The 20373-nt window shown below is 34.0% G+C and overlaps 1 protein-coding gene across 1 annotated transcript; it reads right to left on the bottom strand.

Annotated features, from left to right (window-relative positions):
- Positions 1-2671: 2671 nt before the first annotated feature.
- Positions 2672-9045, bottom strand: LOC120086513 (Nucleotidyltransferase family protein). Its single transcript, XM_039043200.2, has 13 exons — positions 8531-9045; positions 7950-8062; positions 7800-7856; positions 6915-7010; positions 6750-6820; positions 6499-6541; positions 5392-5472; positions 5217-5276; positions 4767-4817; positions 4275-4372; positions 4113-4161; positions 3678-3722; positions 2672-3576 (listed from the first exon to the last, which is right to left on the bottom strand). The coding sequence occupies exons 1-13, from the start codon at positions 8907-8909 to the stop codon at positions 3091-3093; spliced, it is 1629 nt and encodes a 542-aa protein (XP_038899128.2). The 5' UTR covers positions 8910-9045; the 3' UTR covers positions 2672-3090.
- Between the last annotated feature and the right edge of the window lie 11328 nt (positions 9046-20373).

The following is a 20373-nucleotide window of genomic DNA, read 5'->3' on the forward strand; positions in this document are numbered from 1 at the left end:
TGTTCATGATAGTAACTGCTCTCCTAGACATCCATCCATCCACAAAACATATCTTGAATCCTAATATACACAACTAACATAGTCAGATAAATAGTATACAACAGCTCATCACAGTACAAAAAACATGTATCAACACAATAAAAGGAATGATTATTTATTCAGTTTATCTTAAAAACAAAACCTCAAATGATAAAGAAAACTAAATTAAAGTTGTTAAACTAGATGGAGCCCACTAAAACTATTTGGTTAAACACCTTCCAACTATATATAGTGCTGTAAGAAGTCGTTTGGTACAGGAGAATTGAAGATTAGAAACGATGAGAGTTTATGAAAACCTTGTTTAGTAGAAGTTCGAACAATGTATTCTTAGGCATTTTAACTATAAATGACTCGTTTTAAAACAATTATAATTACATATTTAATTTAAATAATTATTTAATTACTAATTGGTTAATTTATATTTGAATAGTATTTTTTATTTAATTAATTATATTATATAAAATTATCATGCTTAATTTTACAAATTAAATATAAACATAATTTGTCTTCGTAAAATTATTCTTGTGCACAAACATAATATATATTTTTTTAATTCATAGCAATCTTATTACCATTATCCTTTTGACAAGATCCACAAAATGAGGCCTAAAATTCAACCATAACTAGGGTGATTGTTTCAATCAATGATTGCCATATTGCATGCAAAATATATGACATTCTTAAATATAAGGAAAAGGAATCAACTTTCTACCCTAGTTGTATTAATTTTTTTTAATTTATCAAATTGCACTCCCTTAAAAAAGTACTATTATTTTTACCCTCTAAAAAGTTCTTTGAAAATTCATTAATAATAAAAAGATATATAATATCACATATGGGGCAAAAAATTATGCCAAGGTTAGGATTTTTCCAATGGTTCATAGGGCAAAAAGTGTGGGAAGTTTGGTCTATATGCAATCAATTATTGGCCCCCAAAAGAAAACCGGTTGGTTCATCACTTGAGGTTTAATTTCTCGGAAGTTCCCTAAATTTATTGGCCCATACTTTACACTCAAATTGGCAACATCATATATGTGTTTTCTGTGTCAAATAATAGGATTTTATGACCATAGACTTTCAATCAACTCTTAGATCCAGCTAAAACTTCAAGGACCAATTGATTGAGAAGAAGTTTCCTACCAATTGCTCTCTCAATACACAACAAAAATATCATATTCCTCACAGGACAAAACTATCACTTCATATATTGTACTGTGCTTTTACATATTTTGGTGCATGTGTCCAAGCTAGTTTGCATAGTTTGAGCACAAAGCGAGTCTATTTGAAATTGTCACTTCACCTGTTTATTGTATTGTCTATGCTACATGTACTTAGAGTTGTATATTTGTATATCATTCTGTGTCAAGACCACGATCTCCAACTTGTCGTCGCACAATTTCTCTTTTTTTTATAAAAAAAAAAAATACTTGAGTACAACCAAAATTGCATCTAATAAAAAACTAACATATGACAACCATGATACTTGGAAGAAGGGAGTGATCAGTTTATGTTCACAATCAGCCTCGTCATCTCGTGTTAATGGACTTATTTTTATCTTTTTAAGGGGAAAAATACTTGATATGTTCTCACTGTATTTGACTCCCCTCAATTTATGCAATTTTAAATTCTGGATATCCTTTATTTAATGCTTTTAAAATAATAAAACCATAAACTTCGGTTAAAGTATCAATATATCATATGTTGTTTCCTCAACTTCTTTTTTGTTTGCTTGTTGCGTTGCTGTTTACCAACTTTTGCTTACAAATGTTTCCAAGAAATATCATTCTGATTTCAGCCCATTCCATTACGTAATATACTTCTAAATTTACAACAATTTAGTCCTCATAACAATTAAATAACAATTTAATCTTTATACTGATAATTTGCAATAAATTAATCTCTATCGAGAGAATTATAACTAATATTTAATGAATTTTTTTATAAGTGTAGATCGATAAACTTATTTAGTATCAAATTTGTTTTTAAACTATAGAGACTAAGTTGTTACATATTGTCAGTAAATTTTGATGAGATTTATTACGATAGAGACACGCTATCAATTTGGCAGTTCAATACGGAGGCAAAGCTGGTGAAGGAAGTCCATGTTTCTATTATAGTTTCATCATTCTCCCTCAGCCGTATCCATTTCTAGGGTTTTGGAAAAGGACAATCTACCTTTTTATATAAAATAAAAGAATGTGGCTATGGTCAGAGAGATGATGTATCCTGTGCTTCTTACCTTCCAAAAACTGACCTTTTGTGCTTTTGTTCGCCCTTCTGTCCTGATTCAGATTCCAATATTGAAACCCACCCTAAACTTATAGGGGTACTTCCTATAATTTACAGATCCCAACATTGTTCTTAAACTTTGATATATGGTATTAAACTAATTTCCATGATATTATAGTGCAAAAACTTTCATGTGGCTTACAAAGGTGGAGGGAAACAATGAGAAATATTCAATGTCATTGAACATGTGGCTAAGAGGGTAGACCTCGCATGCTTACGCGCATTTGATTGACCTTACAATACTTGGTAGTTCAAAAAACTCGAGGTTTTATTTTACTATCCTATATGTAGGTGAACATTATATTTCGAAGTCTTTGATCAATAAAGTTCAGGATGAACAAGAAGCCAAAAAAGGAGTAAGAATGCTCTATTACTATCACTAGAGGATACATAACAGAACACTGATTTCGTTATATTTCTAGAGATACATATGAATGTCAAAAAGATGAAAGAAATGATAAATATTAAAAACAATAATAAATGTTGTCGAAAATTTTTACCTGAAAGTAGACTAGGCCACTCCACCTCCAGGTTGAGTATGGTGTCTAAACATACAAGCTCCAGCAACGGCCGCAGTGACCCTCTCATTAGCTGCACAAGGTCAGCATCAATATCGCTTTCCTGTAGTAATACTGTTAGAAGACAATGTCACCCTGCCGGTGCAACTTTGAGCCGAGTGGTAGCCAATCCAATGCATCATCAAAAACTTATCAGTCTCGTAGAGATCATAAGTTCAATGGACTAGTCAAGAACCTGCATGGATTATCGGTTCCAAGGAGACCTTCTGCCAGCATGCCCAAAACCATTGGCATCACTGCCATTCAGTTTCCATCGTTTCTTTTTTGAACTCTTTTCTTTACTGTATCCATTGTCTTCATGCCTGCGCTTACTCTTATGGTTTTCCTTTTGTTTCTTTCTGGACTTATTGCGAGATTTTCTCCTTTTCTTAGAGGAAGGTGTACCAAAATTTTGGGATGCATCATTCCCTCGTGGCAATGGTTCATCATCACCAAACTGCCAATTACACAGCATCTCTAGATCATCCCCATATTCTGGTTGTTGTATAGGTTCCCCTGCTCCAGGCAGTAAAGAATTAAAGGTCACTTCTCCATCTCTGCCACCTTTTCGCTTCAACAAGACTGGATCAGGTCTGATTATTGTGCCAAGAATACTCCGGTTTGGACCCAGCCCTAAAATGGTCTTAACATTTGTCAAGATCGAAAAGGCCATTGCAAATGCAGATCTTATCTGCAACCATGGTAGATACGATATAGATATCAGAAACGAGGTCGGAGTCAAGGGGCGGGGAGGGGAACAGGCCGTAGAAAATACGTTACTGATAAACAAACCTGGAAGTAATTGAAGGAATTCTTGCCAATGTCATTATCTGGTGCCTGGAATATATCAATAAATCACATCAGAGAAAGAACTTACAAGGAAATGGAGACCTATATCTCCAAGCCTTCTATAATATTTAATGCGAGGAATGCTCAATGATCTACTTATCAATTTAAAAAATAAAAGAGAATTCAAAACAATCTGAAGATGCAATCATAAAACAATTCATCCTGTGGCAATAAAGACATGGTTCAATCGTAACTTCTCTAAGGCCTATTCCAGATATTTACATCTAGCTCAGCGGATTAGATATCCTTTGGTCCAAAAAAAAAAAAAAAAAACAAGTTAAACTACAATAGAAGGGAGTTGAGATGCTATATTCTATAACAATTATACACAAACTGCCCAAGCAACTTATTGTAAGTATATTGACACTAGAAAATAACCTGAGGATCCTCAATGGAAAGAAGACACGGGCGTCCTTTTGTCATGAATCTGTAACGGTGCCAAATAAAAGAAAAAATCAGGGAGAGGCCAAAAATAGCGTGATGGCTGAAAATGACAATGGACTATAAAATTCATCATATTATTTTCTTTATATGTTTTACCCTCTGTAACTCTTCGAGAAAAAAATGCCTCCCGCATTGCAAGATACACCAACATCAGAAGTATTCAATTTGCGACCATAAAAATCAAAGAAATGTACCTGTTTTCCAAAATTAAGATAATATAAAATAAAGAAATCCTTCGTCTCCACTTCTGTTTACTAAAAGATGCAGATACCAGTGCACGTTCTCTTCTTAAGTATACAAAAATATTGTAAAGGATAGACATGACAGGAAGAAGTACCCTACCAGTAGAAGAGTAATTAAGAAAGAAGCAAAGAGTAATCTTAGTGGGCAGCTTCCATACTGCGATAATATACGAGAATAATAGCTGGATACAAGGATAGAGACTAATACTACTAATAGCAGAGCAATAGATACAGTAATGAAACTAAGAAAGGAAAACAATTATCTTTTAGCACTATTTTACATCTGTGTGAATACTTTTCACAACAAATTCTAGTGGGTACTTCGGAAAAAAAATGAAAAACATACCAAAAGGACTCCCAGATTGTGTTCAAGAGAAGAGTGCGGCCCATTGAAACTCTGCAATAATTGAAACCAAATTAAAGAACGATCAGATGAGATTAAAAGGAAAATGCCTTAATGCAAAATATCATTGACTGAATGTGACTTTTATTTTTGTTACCAAACAAACCGCTTCCTGTAAGATGGAAATAATATTCTAAAGAAGGATCACCAAACATATTTATCACTTCTTCACTTAAATTCATTTCCCAAAATTACACCTCACCAGAAACCAATTACTGGCAGTTAAACAAAGCTTCTTGTGAGATAAATATTAGCACAATATTACATCACAAGCAAGCAAAAGTATTTTGACTGGGTCTCAATGTTTTTCTGAAAGGAATAAAAAAGTTATATATGTTCTGTGGTAGAAAAAATGACCTATACAGTCAGAATGTGAAGCTAAAATATACTAGCCTGCAACATTGCCATAAGCATGGTAAGAAGTGCATAGGAACCTAGTCCACCAGAATACACCTGCACACCTTACAGAAAACTCAAATTAGACACAGAAAATTTAAAGGTAATGGATGGACTAATATACACCATATGAAAACTAGAATAAGAATACAATCCACAGCTAGAAACAGACCTCATTCAGTTCTCTCTGCTGCAAAAACACCTTTAAAATCAAACACAAAGGACGCAAAGGAGGCCACTTGCTGATTGCACCCTGCAAGCAGAAAAGCACTAGCAATAAGAGATAAACCATACATTTCAAAGCCATCAAACAATAAGGCAGTGAACGTTGGTTTTCATGCAAATATTCCAACCCAAGATTCTAATCAACTATATGTATGCAAATTCCATTAGCAATCAAGAAACTAATAATTCAAACCCATTTTTCTATGAGGATATTAATTCGAATCCATTAAACAATAAAGGTATGTTTGGGGTAAGGACTATCATACACTATAATAACCACCTCTTGCTACAGTAAATACTATTTTATACTCCCCAATTAACTACAGTCAACATTATTTCAAAACCACCATTTACTACAGTATTTACTATTTGCTACAGTTTTTACTATTTTACATTCATCATTTTTCTTATTTTTTGCTATAGTGTTTACTATATTCTTCTCAAACTAAAATAGTTTACACCTCAAACACATTATATTATAACCCAAATTAAAATAATCTACACCTCAAACACAAGCTATTATAACCCAACTATAATAATCTAGGACTTTAATTTGAATATTCGAACCAAAACTCTTTAATTATGTGCAATCAAACTCCATAATCAATCCAAATAAACCCTGAATATCAATGACTAAAAACATGCACATTATGTTGAAAATACAAAGGATAGATGTGTACACTGAACTCCAAACAAGAAATAGGCCAATGACATCAAGACAAAATAGTACTTTTTTTACAACCAATACAATTGGATATATAAATGCAAAATATCAGAGAGCTTGTAACAATTTCTTTCGCAATAGATCTTTTTGAGAAAACCTTAAAAACATAACTTGCAGACTAAGCAGTCACCTAATTTTTTATTTTTTTTTTATTTTTTTTTAGAGAATAAACATTTCATTGAATAAATGAAATAAAGAGGAGACCCCAAAACACCTAAAGGTGATGACAGCCGTCACCTCCTAATAAAGACCACAAAAAATAAATGTTGCAATGATTGAGCTAGGATTAGGAAGGTTGTCGTAACAAAAGATTGAAGTACAGCAACACACCTTTATAAAATCAGCAGCCTTTGGTCCATTCTGCACGTCAAAACTGTTAAGCAAGAGATAAGATGTCAATTTTCTAGTCACTTTTAGCTCACGTGTATTTTTCTGGGAATAGGGGGGAACTAGAGGAGTTTTTAATGCTTTTTTAGTGCAAACACTGTTTTAACTTCACTTTTATTTTTCTTTGCAGCAAGATCTTTTTTTTCCCAACAATTTTTAAATTTCAATAATAATCCAAAAAATTAACATTATACCTTATATCAAAAGATATACCACTTAGCTTTTCGACAAACTTAATTATTGGCACGCGAGCCTTTCCAATAACCTGCTCAAATAATAATATAGGAGATTCCAAGAGTAAAGTCAATGAAGATCATGATCCAATCATGACCAAAGCAAGAATTATCATTAAAACATACCTGAATCTTTTTTGCTATTCCCTTTTGTGATAAAGCCCTGGAAAGAGCTTGCAAACCAAGTTGTGGTTTTGGGATGCCTGAACCCAGAATAACAACCTGAAAGAAATAGTTAAACAACTAGAATCAAGAATTTACCAAAGATATAAAAATTAGTTTGTATCCAATAACTATAAGATATACCACTTAGTTCCATATGATAACCATTTTATCCATAGTCAATCCTTTATGATATACCATCAATCAAGGACAAATAGAAAAACGAAGAATATAAAGAGAAAGGGGACAGTCCAGATACATGCAAAAGCTTCCATCATTCCATTAAAGATGCAATGGCAGACCATATATTTCAGAGTCAAATCTCAAATAGTAGTCTAGAAAAATGTTACTTCCGTTGAGGACCAAACTATATCACAGATTCATATTGACTTCATTTGACCTGAACTAACTGTTTGTACGCAGTGTACTACATATTTCATATTTCTTACCTTTTTTAGCCAGTGTCATAGGCATAGTTGCACTTAACACTCAAAATAATAATAATAATAATAATAATAATAAAACATGAAGAAGCAAAAAAAATGAAATAAAATTGCACCCAAATCCAACATATTGTTATGGAGCTGGCTCTGATTTTAGTCTTGACTCTATTACAGATCAACCTTATCATGGACTTGAATCTAATCTTAGTATTCTTGATTAGATCCCCTTTCCACCACCACTCTGACACATATCAAGAAAATTACTCTCCCCTACACTTTTCTCATCATAATTTCTTTCCAAGGGTCCAGTAAGTACCAACCACCAAGACCCTCAGATTGTAGTATAACATCTTATAATAAAGTTGAAAATCATGTAACATCTTAAAACATGGATCCAGAAACTCACATCAATGTCACTGGTCGGAAGATAAAGTCCGGTCTGAAACGATCCAAAAACTTCAACCTAGAAAACCCAAAAGAGTAAATAAATAAATACACTATTCTGTTCTCTTGGGCACGAGCAGGGGACACAAGATATAGCGGGCACCAATCATACCTTACAGTGAGGCCATATATGTTTGACAACACTAAAAACCCTTTCTACTGCATTGTCACGTGCAACACGTTCTTCTTCGGTTGGAGATAGAAACTCGCTAAAATCAACTATTTCTGCATATAAACAAAGTTATGAGATCAGAACCACAATGATGTGTACAACATGAGAACATATTATGATGTAGGTATCAAGGGCCGCATCGTGAACCGTGAAGCGAGATTATCAAGTATGTTTCACCAAGTTTAAGTAAAAAAACCAGCACCTTGTGTGAAAATAAAGAAACAATCAACGACAGCTTTTAGGCTCGGGACGCCCAAGGACCAAACAAGAGGCTGCCGTGGTAGTTAATCGCCAGTCCATTGCAAACAATGAGAAGTTAAAATTAAACAGAAAAGCAAACCCACGTTTAAATCGTCAAGGAGATATTCAACTATGTGCGTAACCGTTTGAAATAAACTTCTACATCCAAACTGAAACCACTTCAAATAAAAAGTAGAACAATAAGGCAACCACAGATGCGGCCCAGCAGTTTAAACTGTCTCAAAAGCAACAAAACTAAAGTTCAACTCAAATTCAATTACCTTTATGCAACTGTAGCATAGGGCTCTTGAATCCACTATTGCCACGGAACCACCCACTTTCAAGCTTAGACTGATCCTCACGTTCCGGCGTCCTAGGCTCAGTTTCCAGAGCCGAAGTACCCGGCAAAGGAGTAGACAAACCCGAAATTTCCTCCACGTTGTCGGCAGCAACATCAAGGGCAAAAAACTCGGGTGCTGCAGTCTCAGCCGGAGCATGATGGGTAGTCGAAAGAGAGATCTCGTTGCGGAAAACAGAGTAGGGCTCAAGGTCATCGGACGGCGAAAATTGGTCCCCGCTTTCGGTGGTAGTGACGGCGGAGAATGAAAGTGGGCTTAGAGTATCGTAAAGATACTGTTGAACAACCTCCTCCTCCTCCATTGAAGTTGAAGGCCGAGGAAGAGAGATGCAGAGGAAGGGGGTTTTAGGAAAATCTGATAATTAGGGCTTCTTTTTTTTTTTTTTTTTTTAATTTTTTATAGTCCCTGTAATTTTGGTTTCCCTTGCACAAATAACCGATTTCCGTTCCGGAAAAAGACCCTTTTTCTACATTTTTTTTAAAAACAACAAAAAATACAGAATATTACACATTCAATATTTTTTTTATTAAAATTTTAAATTTTGAGATGGTTAGATATTAAAACTTAATTAATTATCACCTTTTTAATTCTTTTAAATTAATTAATAGATATTAATATTAAAAACGAAAAAGTTAGTGTTTCATGAAAAATTAAAGTCAAAAGTATAAATTTTGAAATTTAAGAATCAAATTAAACTCAAGTCTTAAAGGTAAAATTGTAACCCTTGAAATATTTGAATTAAAGGGAAATCAAACTCAATAAGTGTGTAGCATTTTGAAACATAGTGACCAAATGAATACTATATTTAAAATCTAAGGACAAAAAAATATTTTTCTCATTTTTCTTTTATATATATTTAATTTAAAATAATGTAAAAAAATATAAAGTTAAATTACAAATTTGGTAAAAAAGTTAAAACTTTGTCAAAATAGGAAAATTGACAAAACTTTTTTCAAGTTTTATTTTGTAAATTTGGCTCCTTTTTAAAAACATTGTTTTTTTTTATCCCTACACATTTCCAAACAATGTAAAAATACTATACTACCCTTGAGATTTCAAAATCACAACCCATCCTCTTCACTTAGCATGCAACCCCAAATTCTGAAATGACGTAAACTAACTTTACGACCCTTCCATAACTCCAGGGGTGTTCTGGTAACACTCTTGGGTGGAACACAATTCAAATTATATGTTGCAGTCACTACTGCATAACCCCAAAAAGAGTTAAGTAAGAAAACATAACTCATCATAGATCGAACCATGTCCAACAGGGTTCGATTTATCCTTTATGATACACCATTTTGCTGAGGTGTACCAGGTGCTGAGAGTTGGGATACAATTCCATGTTTTATCAAATAGTTTTGGAATGTCAGATCCATAAACTCTCCACCTTGATCATATCGAAATATTTTTATTATTTTATTTAATGCATTTTCAACTTCAGTCTTGAATTCTTTGAACCTTTCAAAAGATTGTTGCATTAAATAAATGTACACATATCTTGAATAATCATCCATAAAAGTGATGAAATATTCATAACCTCCCCTAGCTTTTACATTCATCGGACCACAGAGGTTCTTTGGCCTCGTGACTTCTTCTAGTAAAGGGTCTTTTAGTCATGTTGCCTTCAAGGCATTACTCATACACAAGTAAAGAATTTTCTTCTAACTCGCTTAGAAATCCATTATTCACCAATCTCTCAATCTTATTGAGATTAATGTGTCCTAGTCTTAGGTACCAAAGTTGGACATTTTCTTTATGAGAAATTTTTATCTTTTATGTTGAGTTACCGCAGTTTTAAATATTTCAATGTTATGGAGGGCTTTAGTAGCTAACAACCTTAGCACATATAAATTAATTTCCAGTTCTGCTGAACAAATATTGACACAATTCTTAGAAATAAACATTTTATTTACAAGAAAATTAATACAATATGATTGTTCTAGCAAACACTTTACAAAAATTAAGTTCCTCTTTAAACCAGGAACTACATATATATTTTCTAGTAAAATGAATTTATTTTGTAAAGTCAACTTGAGACCTCTCACTGCCACAGTCGAGACGACGTGCCCAGTTCCAACCGCATCGTCATCTCACCAACATCAAGTTGTCGTCAGGAACTAATTCCCTGAAATGAAGAACAAACATGGTTAGTGACACCAAAATCTATAATCCAGGCAGAATCATCATTCTCCACTAAACATGTTTCCAGTACAAGCAAATCAAATTTACCTTGCTTGGCCTTCTTCTTTTCTGCCAAATATTTGGGGAAGTTCCTATTCCAATGCCCATCTTGGTTGCAATGGAAACATATTCCCTTTACAACTTTAGTTTTCTTTTGAGCAGCAACCGGTGGTTTAGCTTTTCCCTTTCCACCTTTCTTCTTCTTTCACTTTTTATTGCCGAAGGAAGAAGATACGGACTTTTTCCCAGAGGTCGAACCTCTGTGGAACTTCTTAGAGGATGAAACAACATTTGTCTCACCCTTTTGTCCCTTGCTTTTCATCAAGGACTATAAGGTCTGTAGCTTGTTGAGGAGGGTGGTTAGGTTGTAGTTAATTATGTTCAAAACAACATTGCTATGGAAATGAAGGAAGCTTTCAAGTAAAGATTCCAAAATTGTGCTAACATGGTTGGCTTCATCGATGACGGACCCATTCATCACCGCCACGTAGAAGTGGACCATCATGTTGAGAACATGTTCTCGAATAGATGCCCCTTCTTGCATACGGGCATTGAAGATGTGTTCGAAAGCGTCATGTCTGAGTTGTGCAGATGGTTATCCGAACATTCCTTTCAGGGACTCCATGATCTCACGGGCCGTGAGCATGGGCTCACGCTTTTTGGCCAAAGACTTCAAAAAGACTAGCCAAGATATATGCTCAGGCCTTTTTTTTTGCTAGTGTCCATCGCTTGTATGCTTCTCGAATATTTCGAGCAACATTGGGAGCTGGAACGGGAGGATAGCCCTCCATCAGGACGAAACGGAGGTCATCGATTAATGAGATTGTGTTGATCGTGTTTTTCCATGATATGTTCGTTGGTTGATTTATCAACGACAAGCAAATTCAAAGTGGCGGTAGCCATTCGAAACAAATTTGCTGAAACATACAAATTATTTATAATTAATTTGTTTGCAATTAAACTACCAAGACAACCAATTAGTTTTAGCAAAATAGTCTAATGTACTCTAAGTGATATCTATTTTGTAATGATGTTTCAGTGGGCAGAGCAAAAGTCACCGTAGAGTGATCAAGTGCTCATTCACTGAAATAAGATATTCTCAACCATTAGATAAAAACAACACTTTGTCACTATAACTAACAATCATCATTGTTTGGTCTAGAATTTGTTACCTTACTTAACAATTGTTGTAAGTGTAACCCTCCCTCATTTTAGGTTATAGAGTTCTGCCCCAATGAGCCAGCTGTAGAGAAAAACCGAATGGGACATGAAACTAAAGCAACCCTATCCATTAATGGAGATCGAATAAAGTGTCATGCAAAAATGTCATCCTTTAGGGGGACACCCACGATGCCACGAGGCCATGCATAAAACTTTATTTCAACCTAATGAGAGACACCGATGGATGTGTTGTCACATGTCTCGCTCCCACTTATTATAAACACTCTCTCCATTCACATTGATATTGATCTATACAAATGTCACTCGTAGGGGGACACCCATGGTACCTCGAGGTTGAGTATAGACCTCACGGTGTGAATTTTAAGGAGAAACATGAAAAGGATAAAATGAAGTATCATATAACACATTTTCCTCTCGTTGAGTGTTTTACTTAGGGTTAATTTGTTGGAGTTGATGCCTTAAACTCTTATAGGGTCCTGTAGTTTGTAAACACCTGTATGAACAAACGCTTGTAATGTAATAATATGAGATATTTTTGAAACATGAGATGTTTTATTTGTATTTACCACAAACCAATAAACTAAGATCTCTGGTTGTCATTGTAACTCAAGCATGTATGTTGAGACATATAGGTAGATAATGTCTTAAGTGATAACCAGAATAGTATGTAGTATATGGATATAGGAGGGAAACTTTATCCTGGTGACACTACGGATACGGCCCGCTTTGTAGATAATTACAAGTGTTGTGACTGCTACAGATGGTCTGATCTTGATTATTCATGTGGAGACATGCGAGTGAGGGTGTCCTATATAAAAGAGTTTGTATAAGACCGGACCACGAAATGTTTAGTCTCGTTATGTAATGTCGTTCATGACAGAGACTTCATTCACTAGAATAACTATAGGTAACATGACCTTAATCAGGAGTGAGTTGGGAACTCTTGCCTATGAGAGCGGTCTATGGATATGCATGGGTGCGGGTGGCCAGATTGCCGAATCAAACCTACCATTTTGGGGATTCATCTGATTGGGGAGCTGGGAACTCAGCTACACAAGATGGAATTCACTCCTTCCTCGAAGCAGGCGTAAGTAGATAAATTACTCCCTTAAAGGCTGATTCTAGGGCTTGAACGATATGGTGCCACACATCTTCTCATGGCCCGAGAGGTGTCCACTCATATTAGGACTATGATGTATCGTTCATTAGAGGGATAAGTGGTACTTAAAGAGTTAGATGTGACTATAGGGGGAAAACGGTAAATTGGCCCAGCTGTACTTACGAGCATCTGTGAAGGGTTATCGCACTGTTGACTGGTTATATCTGATGGACATAGAAATATATCTATAGTAAGAATAGTGCAGCTGCCGGTCTTTAATGGAGTGCCCGAAAGTTAACGGATGGTGGATCTCGTGACTAAAGAGTTTAGTTAGCTATTCACGTGGCATTGGAGCTTCAAACTACAGGTTCATAAGGTCTCCTTGGTAGCTCAATGGATTCAAGTTGAGAATCAGTTTTTGGGTCAGTTTGAAGTATTCAAATTGATAAGAGAGAGTTTGATTGTATATGATATAATTAAACTGATTCAATTATATGTGATATAATTGACATGATGTATGAGATACATTAATCGGAAGATTTTTATATAAATATGATTTGTATCAAGTAAAGGAGAAAAAGACTATGGTCTAAATGTTACATATGATATGATATTAAAACTATAGATTATGAATATAATATGATAAGTTAGTTATTATATTTATTTATAATTAAAACAATTATGAGATAATTGTGGGTGGTTTCTCCTTTAGCTGTGCGTGAAAGTGGGAGGTTGAATTCAATTTTCATAACTGAAGGATAAAATGAAAAATGTTTTCATTTTGTAAGGGATCGCTTCATTAAGTACACTACAAATAGTTTAGATCACGAGAGACTACACAACAGCCTTCAAGTGTTTATCTAAACAATCGTGTACACGCGTCATTCTCTAAACGATCGTGTAGCTTTTTTCTAAATGATCGCGTGGCTAGCGATATTCACTAAACAATCGCGTAAATGATCAAACCTGTTTTACTAAACGATCGTGTACCTACTGAGATTTACTAAATGATCAAGCACCATAGTCTATATGATAGACAGTATTCTTCTCCCATTTGCTTGGTCGTATAGTGCGATCGTAGTTTTCTCTAACCCTTTACCAAATTCATGACAGAGCCCACACCTCCTGGATTCTCACTTCGAGAATACCAAGGTTATTGAGTGGTGGTGTTCGAAAGGTTGCCTATTCATGGAGAATATTGTTTGTGATTGACTAGACAATTGGGTAGATGATCGTAGAGATAGCGAGAGGTTGTTGTTCCAGACTCCACGAGAGCGAGAGAAGGTCAGAAGAAAAGTTCTTCAAAGGTAAGTCTCTCGTTCCCTTTGTATTTATTTATGAAAGCATGTCATAATTTGTTCTGAAATGCATAACTAGTTTGTATGTTTATGAATGCTTGTAATTCTGTCACAATGAATTTGGATCAATCGTGCTTCCACTCATGGGTTCTCTTTGATAAGAGTTCCTTCATAATTAACTTAGGAAAATCCCACTATTGATTTTATCTAAGTGTTTGTTTAATTTGCCCAAAAACAACATTTCTATTTGGATAATTAAACAATTTTGATTAAAGTCTATTAAGCTCTTTGATAAACTTTAATCAAACTTGTATGCATGTAACGAATCTATCTAATTCTCCTTTTTAGGTAAGTTCCCAGGTAGGGATGTTACATTTTCGTCAACTTAAATATCCCAGCCTAGACATAACTCGCCTTAGACAAAAGATCCCTTATAGATATATTTTTTACATTGTTAATCTTTTATTAAGATCAATTTAATCCTATTAAATCGATTAAAAGAATAAATTAAGATTTCTAATCTCATTAGAAACGTGATCTAGGTCTATATGAATCATATTTTAAAACAATTTTAAAAAATGATTTTAACCTAAGGTTTGCATGCAACTATTAATTATTGGTTTTAATTTATAATTTCATTTTGTTATAACATTATAAACAAAAGAAATAAATTAAAATCATACATTGCATGCTTTGACAAACTTTCGTAAATTATAACATTTATAAATAAACCTAAAGTAGTATCATACTTCGTGCAATTTTATTTCATTGCTAACATATAACATTTATATAATAAAGTAATGAAATCTACAATAGCATACATCCATACATACATTGAACTATATATTATAACATTTATAATATAAATGATGCATGCATGCATATATTGTAACGATTATACTATATGATGTATGAGTATGCTATATAATTTAAATCATGTATATACATATATTATAACACTTATAATATAAAATGATACATGAAATTAAATGCATAACCTATGGTGGGATTTAATTATATATCACATACAATATAGAATATATTTAAGTATTAAACATACATCATATGTATATTAAAATAAATAGTTAATGGACCGGGATAGGACACCTAACTAGAATCCGTTGGTTCTTTCTGCATCATAGCGTTGCGACACTGGGCACAACGTCGTAACGCTACAGAAAGAACACAACGCTACTCTTCATCGCAGCGTTGCAACACTACGGTACAGTCCCGACTGTATTGCTATGAAATCCCTCAATTCTTCGTCGAATTTGGTCCCGTCTTCATCAGAATCTCACCGAAAACACCCCAAACGACTCACGGAATTTTAAATTACATACTCAATAGCAATATTATGCCTCAAAACATGGGCCTTTACAAACAAAATTATAAAGAAATAAACCCATAAATCTATGTGTCATATCTCGAAACATCCATTAACAATACCACATTCATCACAACATCATTCATCTCATGAATCAATATAGAATGCAACAATTAAAGACCCACCATAACTGTAAAAATAATTAAAAATAATTGAAAATTTTGGATCAAAACCTAATGGCTCTGATACCGATTGAAGGGGCCCTTCAGTGAAAACATATCTCCCAAATCTCAATTATTTACAGAATTGCTATTTTACAAAGAACATAAGATCATACATTTAATTTTAAACATACAACATACTTAAAAAAAATGAGTTTCAGAAACCCTTACCTTTGAAGAACTCAAATCTTCACGTATTCTTTTCCACGAACGATCACGAATTGTAAATGGCCAATTGGGCATCACCTCAAGGAAATCTTGGTATTCTCTAGGATGAGAAGCCAGGAGGAATGAGCTCTGGCTATTTTGAATTCTCCAGAGAGCAATGTGCCTTTGTGTGTTCACTTCAGGAAGAGGATGGAAAAAAAATTCAATTTTAAAAAACTGATCTCCCACTTACGTGAAGTGGAGTGAAAAAGATAGGGAGCTTCTCCTAATTAATTTAAATTAATTTTAAATTAATGAAATTATTTTATTTAATATATATTAATATGATAATTAACTCATCATATAATATATATATTAAACTATATGTTATATCAATTATAACATATAACCTATAATTTTAATATTGTATCACACACAATATAACTTATAGATTATTTTTCCTCGACAATGATATTTAATATAAATCGCATTTACATTAAATTTAACAATATGAATCCAATTCATATAATTAATATTTGAATCATATTCAAATATTTATTTCCTCTCACAAATTAATATAATGTATCAAATACATTATAGTAATTATATCATATATAACTAAAATTAATAAATTATATCATATATAATTAAAATTAATCAATTATATCATATATAATTAATTCCCTCGTAAATTTGAACAGTTTAAATTAATCCAAAAATTGATTCTCATTTAATCCCATACCGATGGGACCTTATGGACCTATAGATTGAAGTTCCAATGATACATGAATAATTGATTAAGCTCTTTAATTAAATTATTCACCATCCGTTAACTGACGGGCACTCCACTAAAGACCGTCAACTGCACTCTTCACACTACAAATATATTTCTGTGTCCATTGGATATAACCAATAAACAGTACAATGACCCTTCATAAATTGCTCGTAAGTACAACTGGACTAAAATTATCGTTTTTCCCCTATAGTTACATATAACTCCTTACGTACCACTAATCCCTCTAATGAACAATAAATCATAGTCCAATTATGACCAAATCCCTCTCGGGCCAGAAGAGGGTGTAGCGCCACATTGTTCAAGCCCTGAAATCAACCCTTAAGGGAGCAATTTATCTACTTACCCCGACCTCGGGGAGGAGTGAATTCCTTCTTGTGAAGTTGTGTTCCCATCTCCCCAATCAGACAAATCCTAAAAATGGTAGACTTATTAAGTTGACGATATGGTCACTCTCACCCATACAAATCAAAAGACCGTCCTCATAGGCAGGAAATTCACAACTCGCCTAGGATTCAGATCATGTTACCTATGGTCATCTCGGTGAAATGTAAGTCTCTATTATGAACGGTGTTATATAATAAGACTAAATATTTCGTGGTCCGGTCTTATACAAACTCCTTTATATGGAATATCCTCGCTCACATGTCTCCACATGAATGATCATGATCAGATCATTTGTAGCACTTTACAACAATTGTAACACCTACAAAGCGGGTCATACTCATGGTGTCACAAGGATAAGGCATCCAGCCTTATCCATCTACTACATACCATTTAGGTTATCACTTAAAACATGATCCACCCTATGTCTCCACATACATGTTTGGGCTACAAGATAACCCTAGATGTTAGTTTATTAGTTTGTGGTTATTGTAACTAATTTTGAAATAAAACATCTAATGTTTTATTACATAAATAAAAGGTTTATACATTACAAATACAAACTATAGGACCTTACAAGATTTAGGGCATCAAACCCAACAACGACGACCCTTCATAAATTGCTCGTAAGTACAGCTGGACCAAAATTACCACTTTGCTCCTGTAGTTAGATCTAACTCCTTAAGTATCACTGATCTCTCTAATGAATAATAAGTCACAGTTCAATTATGACCAAACCTCTCTCGGGCCAAGAGAAGGTGTGGTGTCACATTGTTCAAGCCCTAGAATCAATCTTAAAGGAGCAATCTAACTTCTTACCCTCAACATTAAGGAAGAAGTGAATTTCGTCTTGTGTAGTTGTATTCCAGCTCCCCAATCAGACGAATCCCCAAAATGGTAGGCTTATTGGGTCAGCAATTTGGCCACTCTCACCCATACAAATCAAAGGACCGCCTTTATGGGCAGGAGTTCACAACTCACTAAGGATTCAGGTCATGTCACCTATGGTCATCCTGGTGAAATGTGAGTCTCTATTATTAATGGTGTAATATAATGAGACTATTCATTTTGTGGTCCGATCTTATACAAACCCCTTTGTATAGAACACCTCCACTCATATGTCTCTACATGAATGATCAGGATCAAATCATTTGTAGTATTTTACAATAATTGTAACATCCACAAAGCGGGTCGTATTTGTAGTGTCACCAAAATAAGGTACTCAGCCTTATCCATCTACTATATACCATTTATGTTATCACTTAAACATGATCCACTTGTATGTCTTTACATACATGTTTAAGCTATAGAAGATAACTTCGGATATTAGTTTATTTGTTTTGTGGATTAATGCTACTAAATGATAAATAATATATCTCATATTTTATTAAATAAATAAATCATTCGTACATTACAATTACAAACTACAGAACCCATGAGATTTAGGGCATCAACCTCAACACTATCTCCATTCCAGTCGTTTGGCCCTTTGCTTTTTCTTTTCAATTTCTACTATTTCATACTTCTTGCAATTTTTCATTCCATTTGAAGATAATTTCAGATTTTTCATCTAATCAGGTTTGGATTTAACCATTTTTTCGCTCATTGTTAGTTTATCTGGGATGTTGAAAAATGATTGTTTTGAATCCATGTCTTGAGATCTTTCGTGTTTAGCATGTAAGTGTATTTTTTAAGTTTTGAGATATGCCCTTCGTGTGATATTTCTTCTATTTGAGAAACCTTTTTTGCATTAGAACATCATTTTCGGCATTATCTAAATGATTTGAACCCAAAAATTTGATTTTTTCCAAAAAAAAATTCAAACCTTTATTTTCTGAAAAACGGTTCCTACCCAGTCGATCTTCATACGAGCCTAACCGAGTATGGTACCAGGCGAGGCAAATGAAAAGGCGGGGAGGAAAGTTGGGAACCTATCCGACTGGGCTTCATATGAGCCTAACTGGGGGTAGGACTGGGAACCGGGCGTAGGGGGCATGATCGGGACTGACTGGGAAAGGGCGTGGGGGGCAGGACTTGAAATTGGGCATAGGGGGGCAGGCTTGGGTGTGGAGTGAGGGAGTATACTATTTTTTGGCCTGGTCTCATACCTGGGCGGGCATATTTCAGTCAATCTCGATTATAGATTTTGGCCCAATCTATTACCTAGCCGAGCTTGACTGGTCTTAGATTTATTATTATTATTTAATATTCAAGGTGTTGGGTTGTGTTGACTATTAATTTTTTCTCAATTTATTGTGTTGATTTTCAATTTATCTATTTAATGAAAAATATAGGTTATAATGGAATTTAAATGAAACTAAACTTCAATAAAGTGTCAAATTCAGATTTGGACACCTTAATAGAGTAAACATTGTTTTTTGGAGAAGTTTGTTTGTAATTTTTTTTATTTTTTATTTTTTTGTAATTAATGGCTCAAGTGATGAATGAAACTCTATAGTTGGCTTAATATGTTTTGTTATATAAAATATGCAAAATATGGTACGTGTGTTTTTTCTTAAAAGTACTTTTTGTTATGTAAAACCATCATGCAAAATACACATAGTTCTCGGTTGGTTCCATACCTTTAGGTGTCAATTCCTAACCGGGTCATGTAAATTTTTTTCATGCAAAATACACTTAATTTCTAGCAGGGCCATGCATGTAGGCGCCAATTCCAGGGTCATGAACATTCAACATGTAATTCCCGCCCAGATCCATGCATGTAGGCACCAATTCCCGTCGGGTCATGTAAACTTTTTCCATGCAAAATACACGTAATTCCTGGTTGGGTCCATGCATGTAGGTGCCAATTCTTGACCGGGTCAGGTTTGTAACATCTTGAGTTTTTCATTATTCAAATTCTGTATTTTCGTAAAATTCGAGGACAATTTTGTTAATTTCAAAGTTTAGTTTTGTTTGAAGGGAAGATTTTGATTTATGTCACATTAATTTAATTTTAAGTTAATGTCGAGAATTTAAATTTATATTGGGAAAATTAATTTGATTTTGATTTTGGAATGTGAAGAGAAAAGGGGAAGAGTTTTAAGAATATATATATTTAGATATATTTGTGTAATGAGCGAAAGGTTAAAATAAAAAAATTATTTTCTCTCCCTTCTTCTTCTTCTCCCCT

This window comes from Benincasa hispida, chromosome 9, assembly GCF_027475165.1.
Source record: "Benincasa hispida cultivar pf3 chromosome 9, pf3_genome.v1.1, whole genome shotgun sequence".
Lineage (NCBI taxonomy): Eukaryota > Viridiplantae > Streptophyta > Magnoliopsida > Cucurbitales > Cucurbitaceae > Benincasa > Benincasa hispida.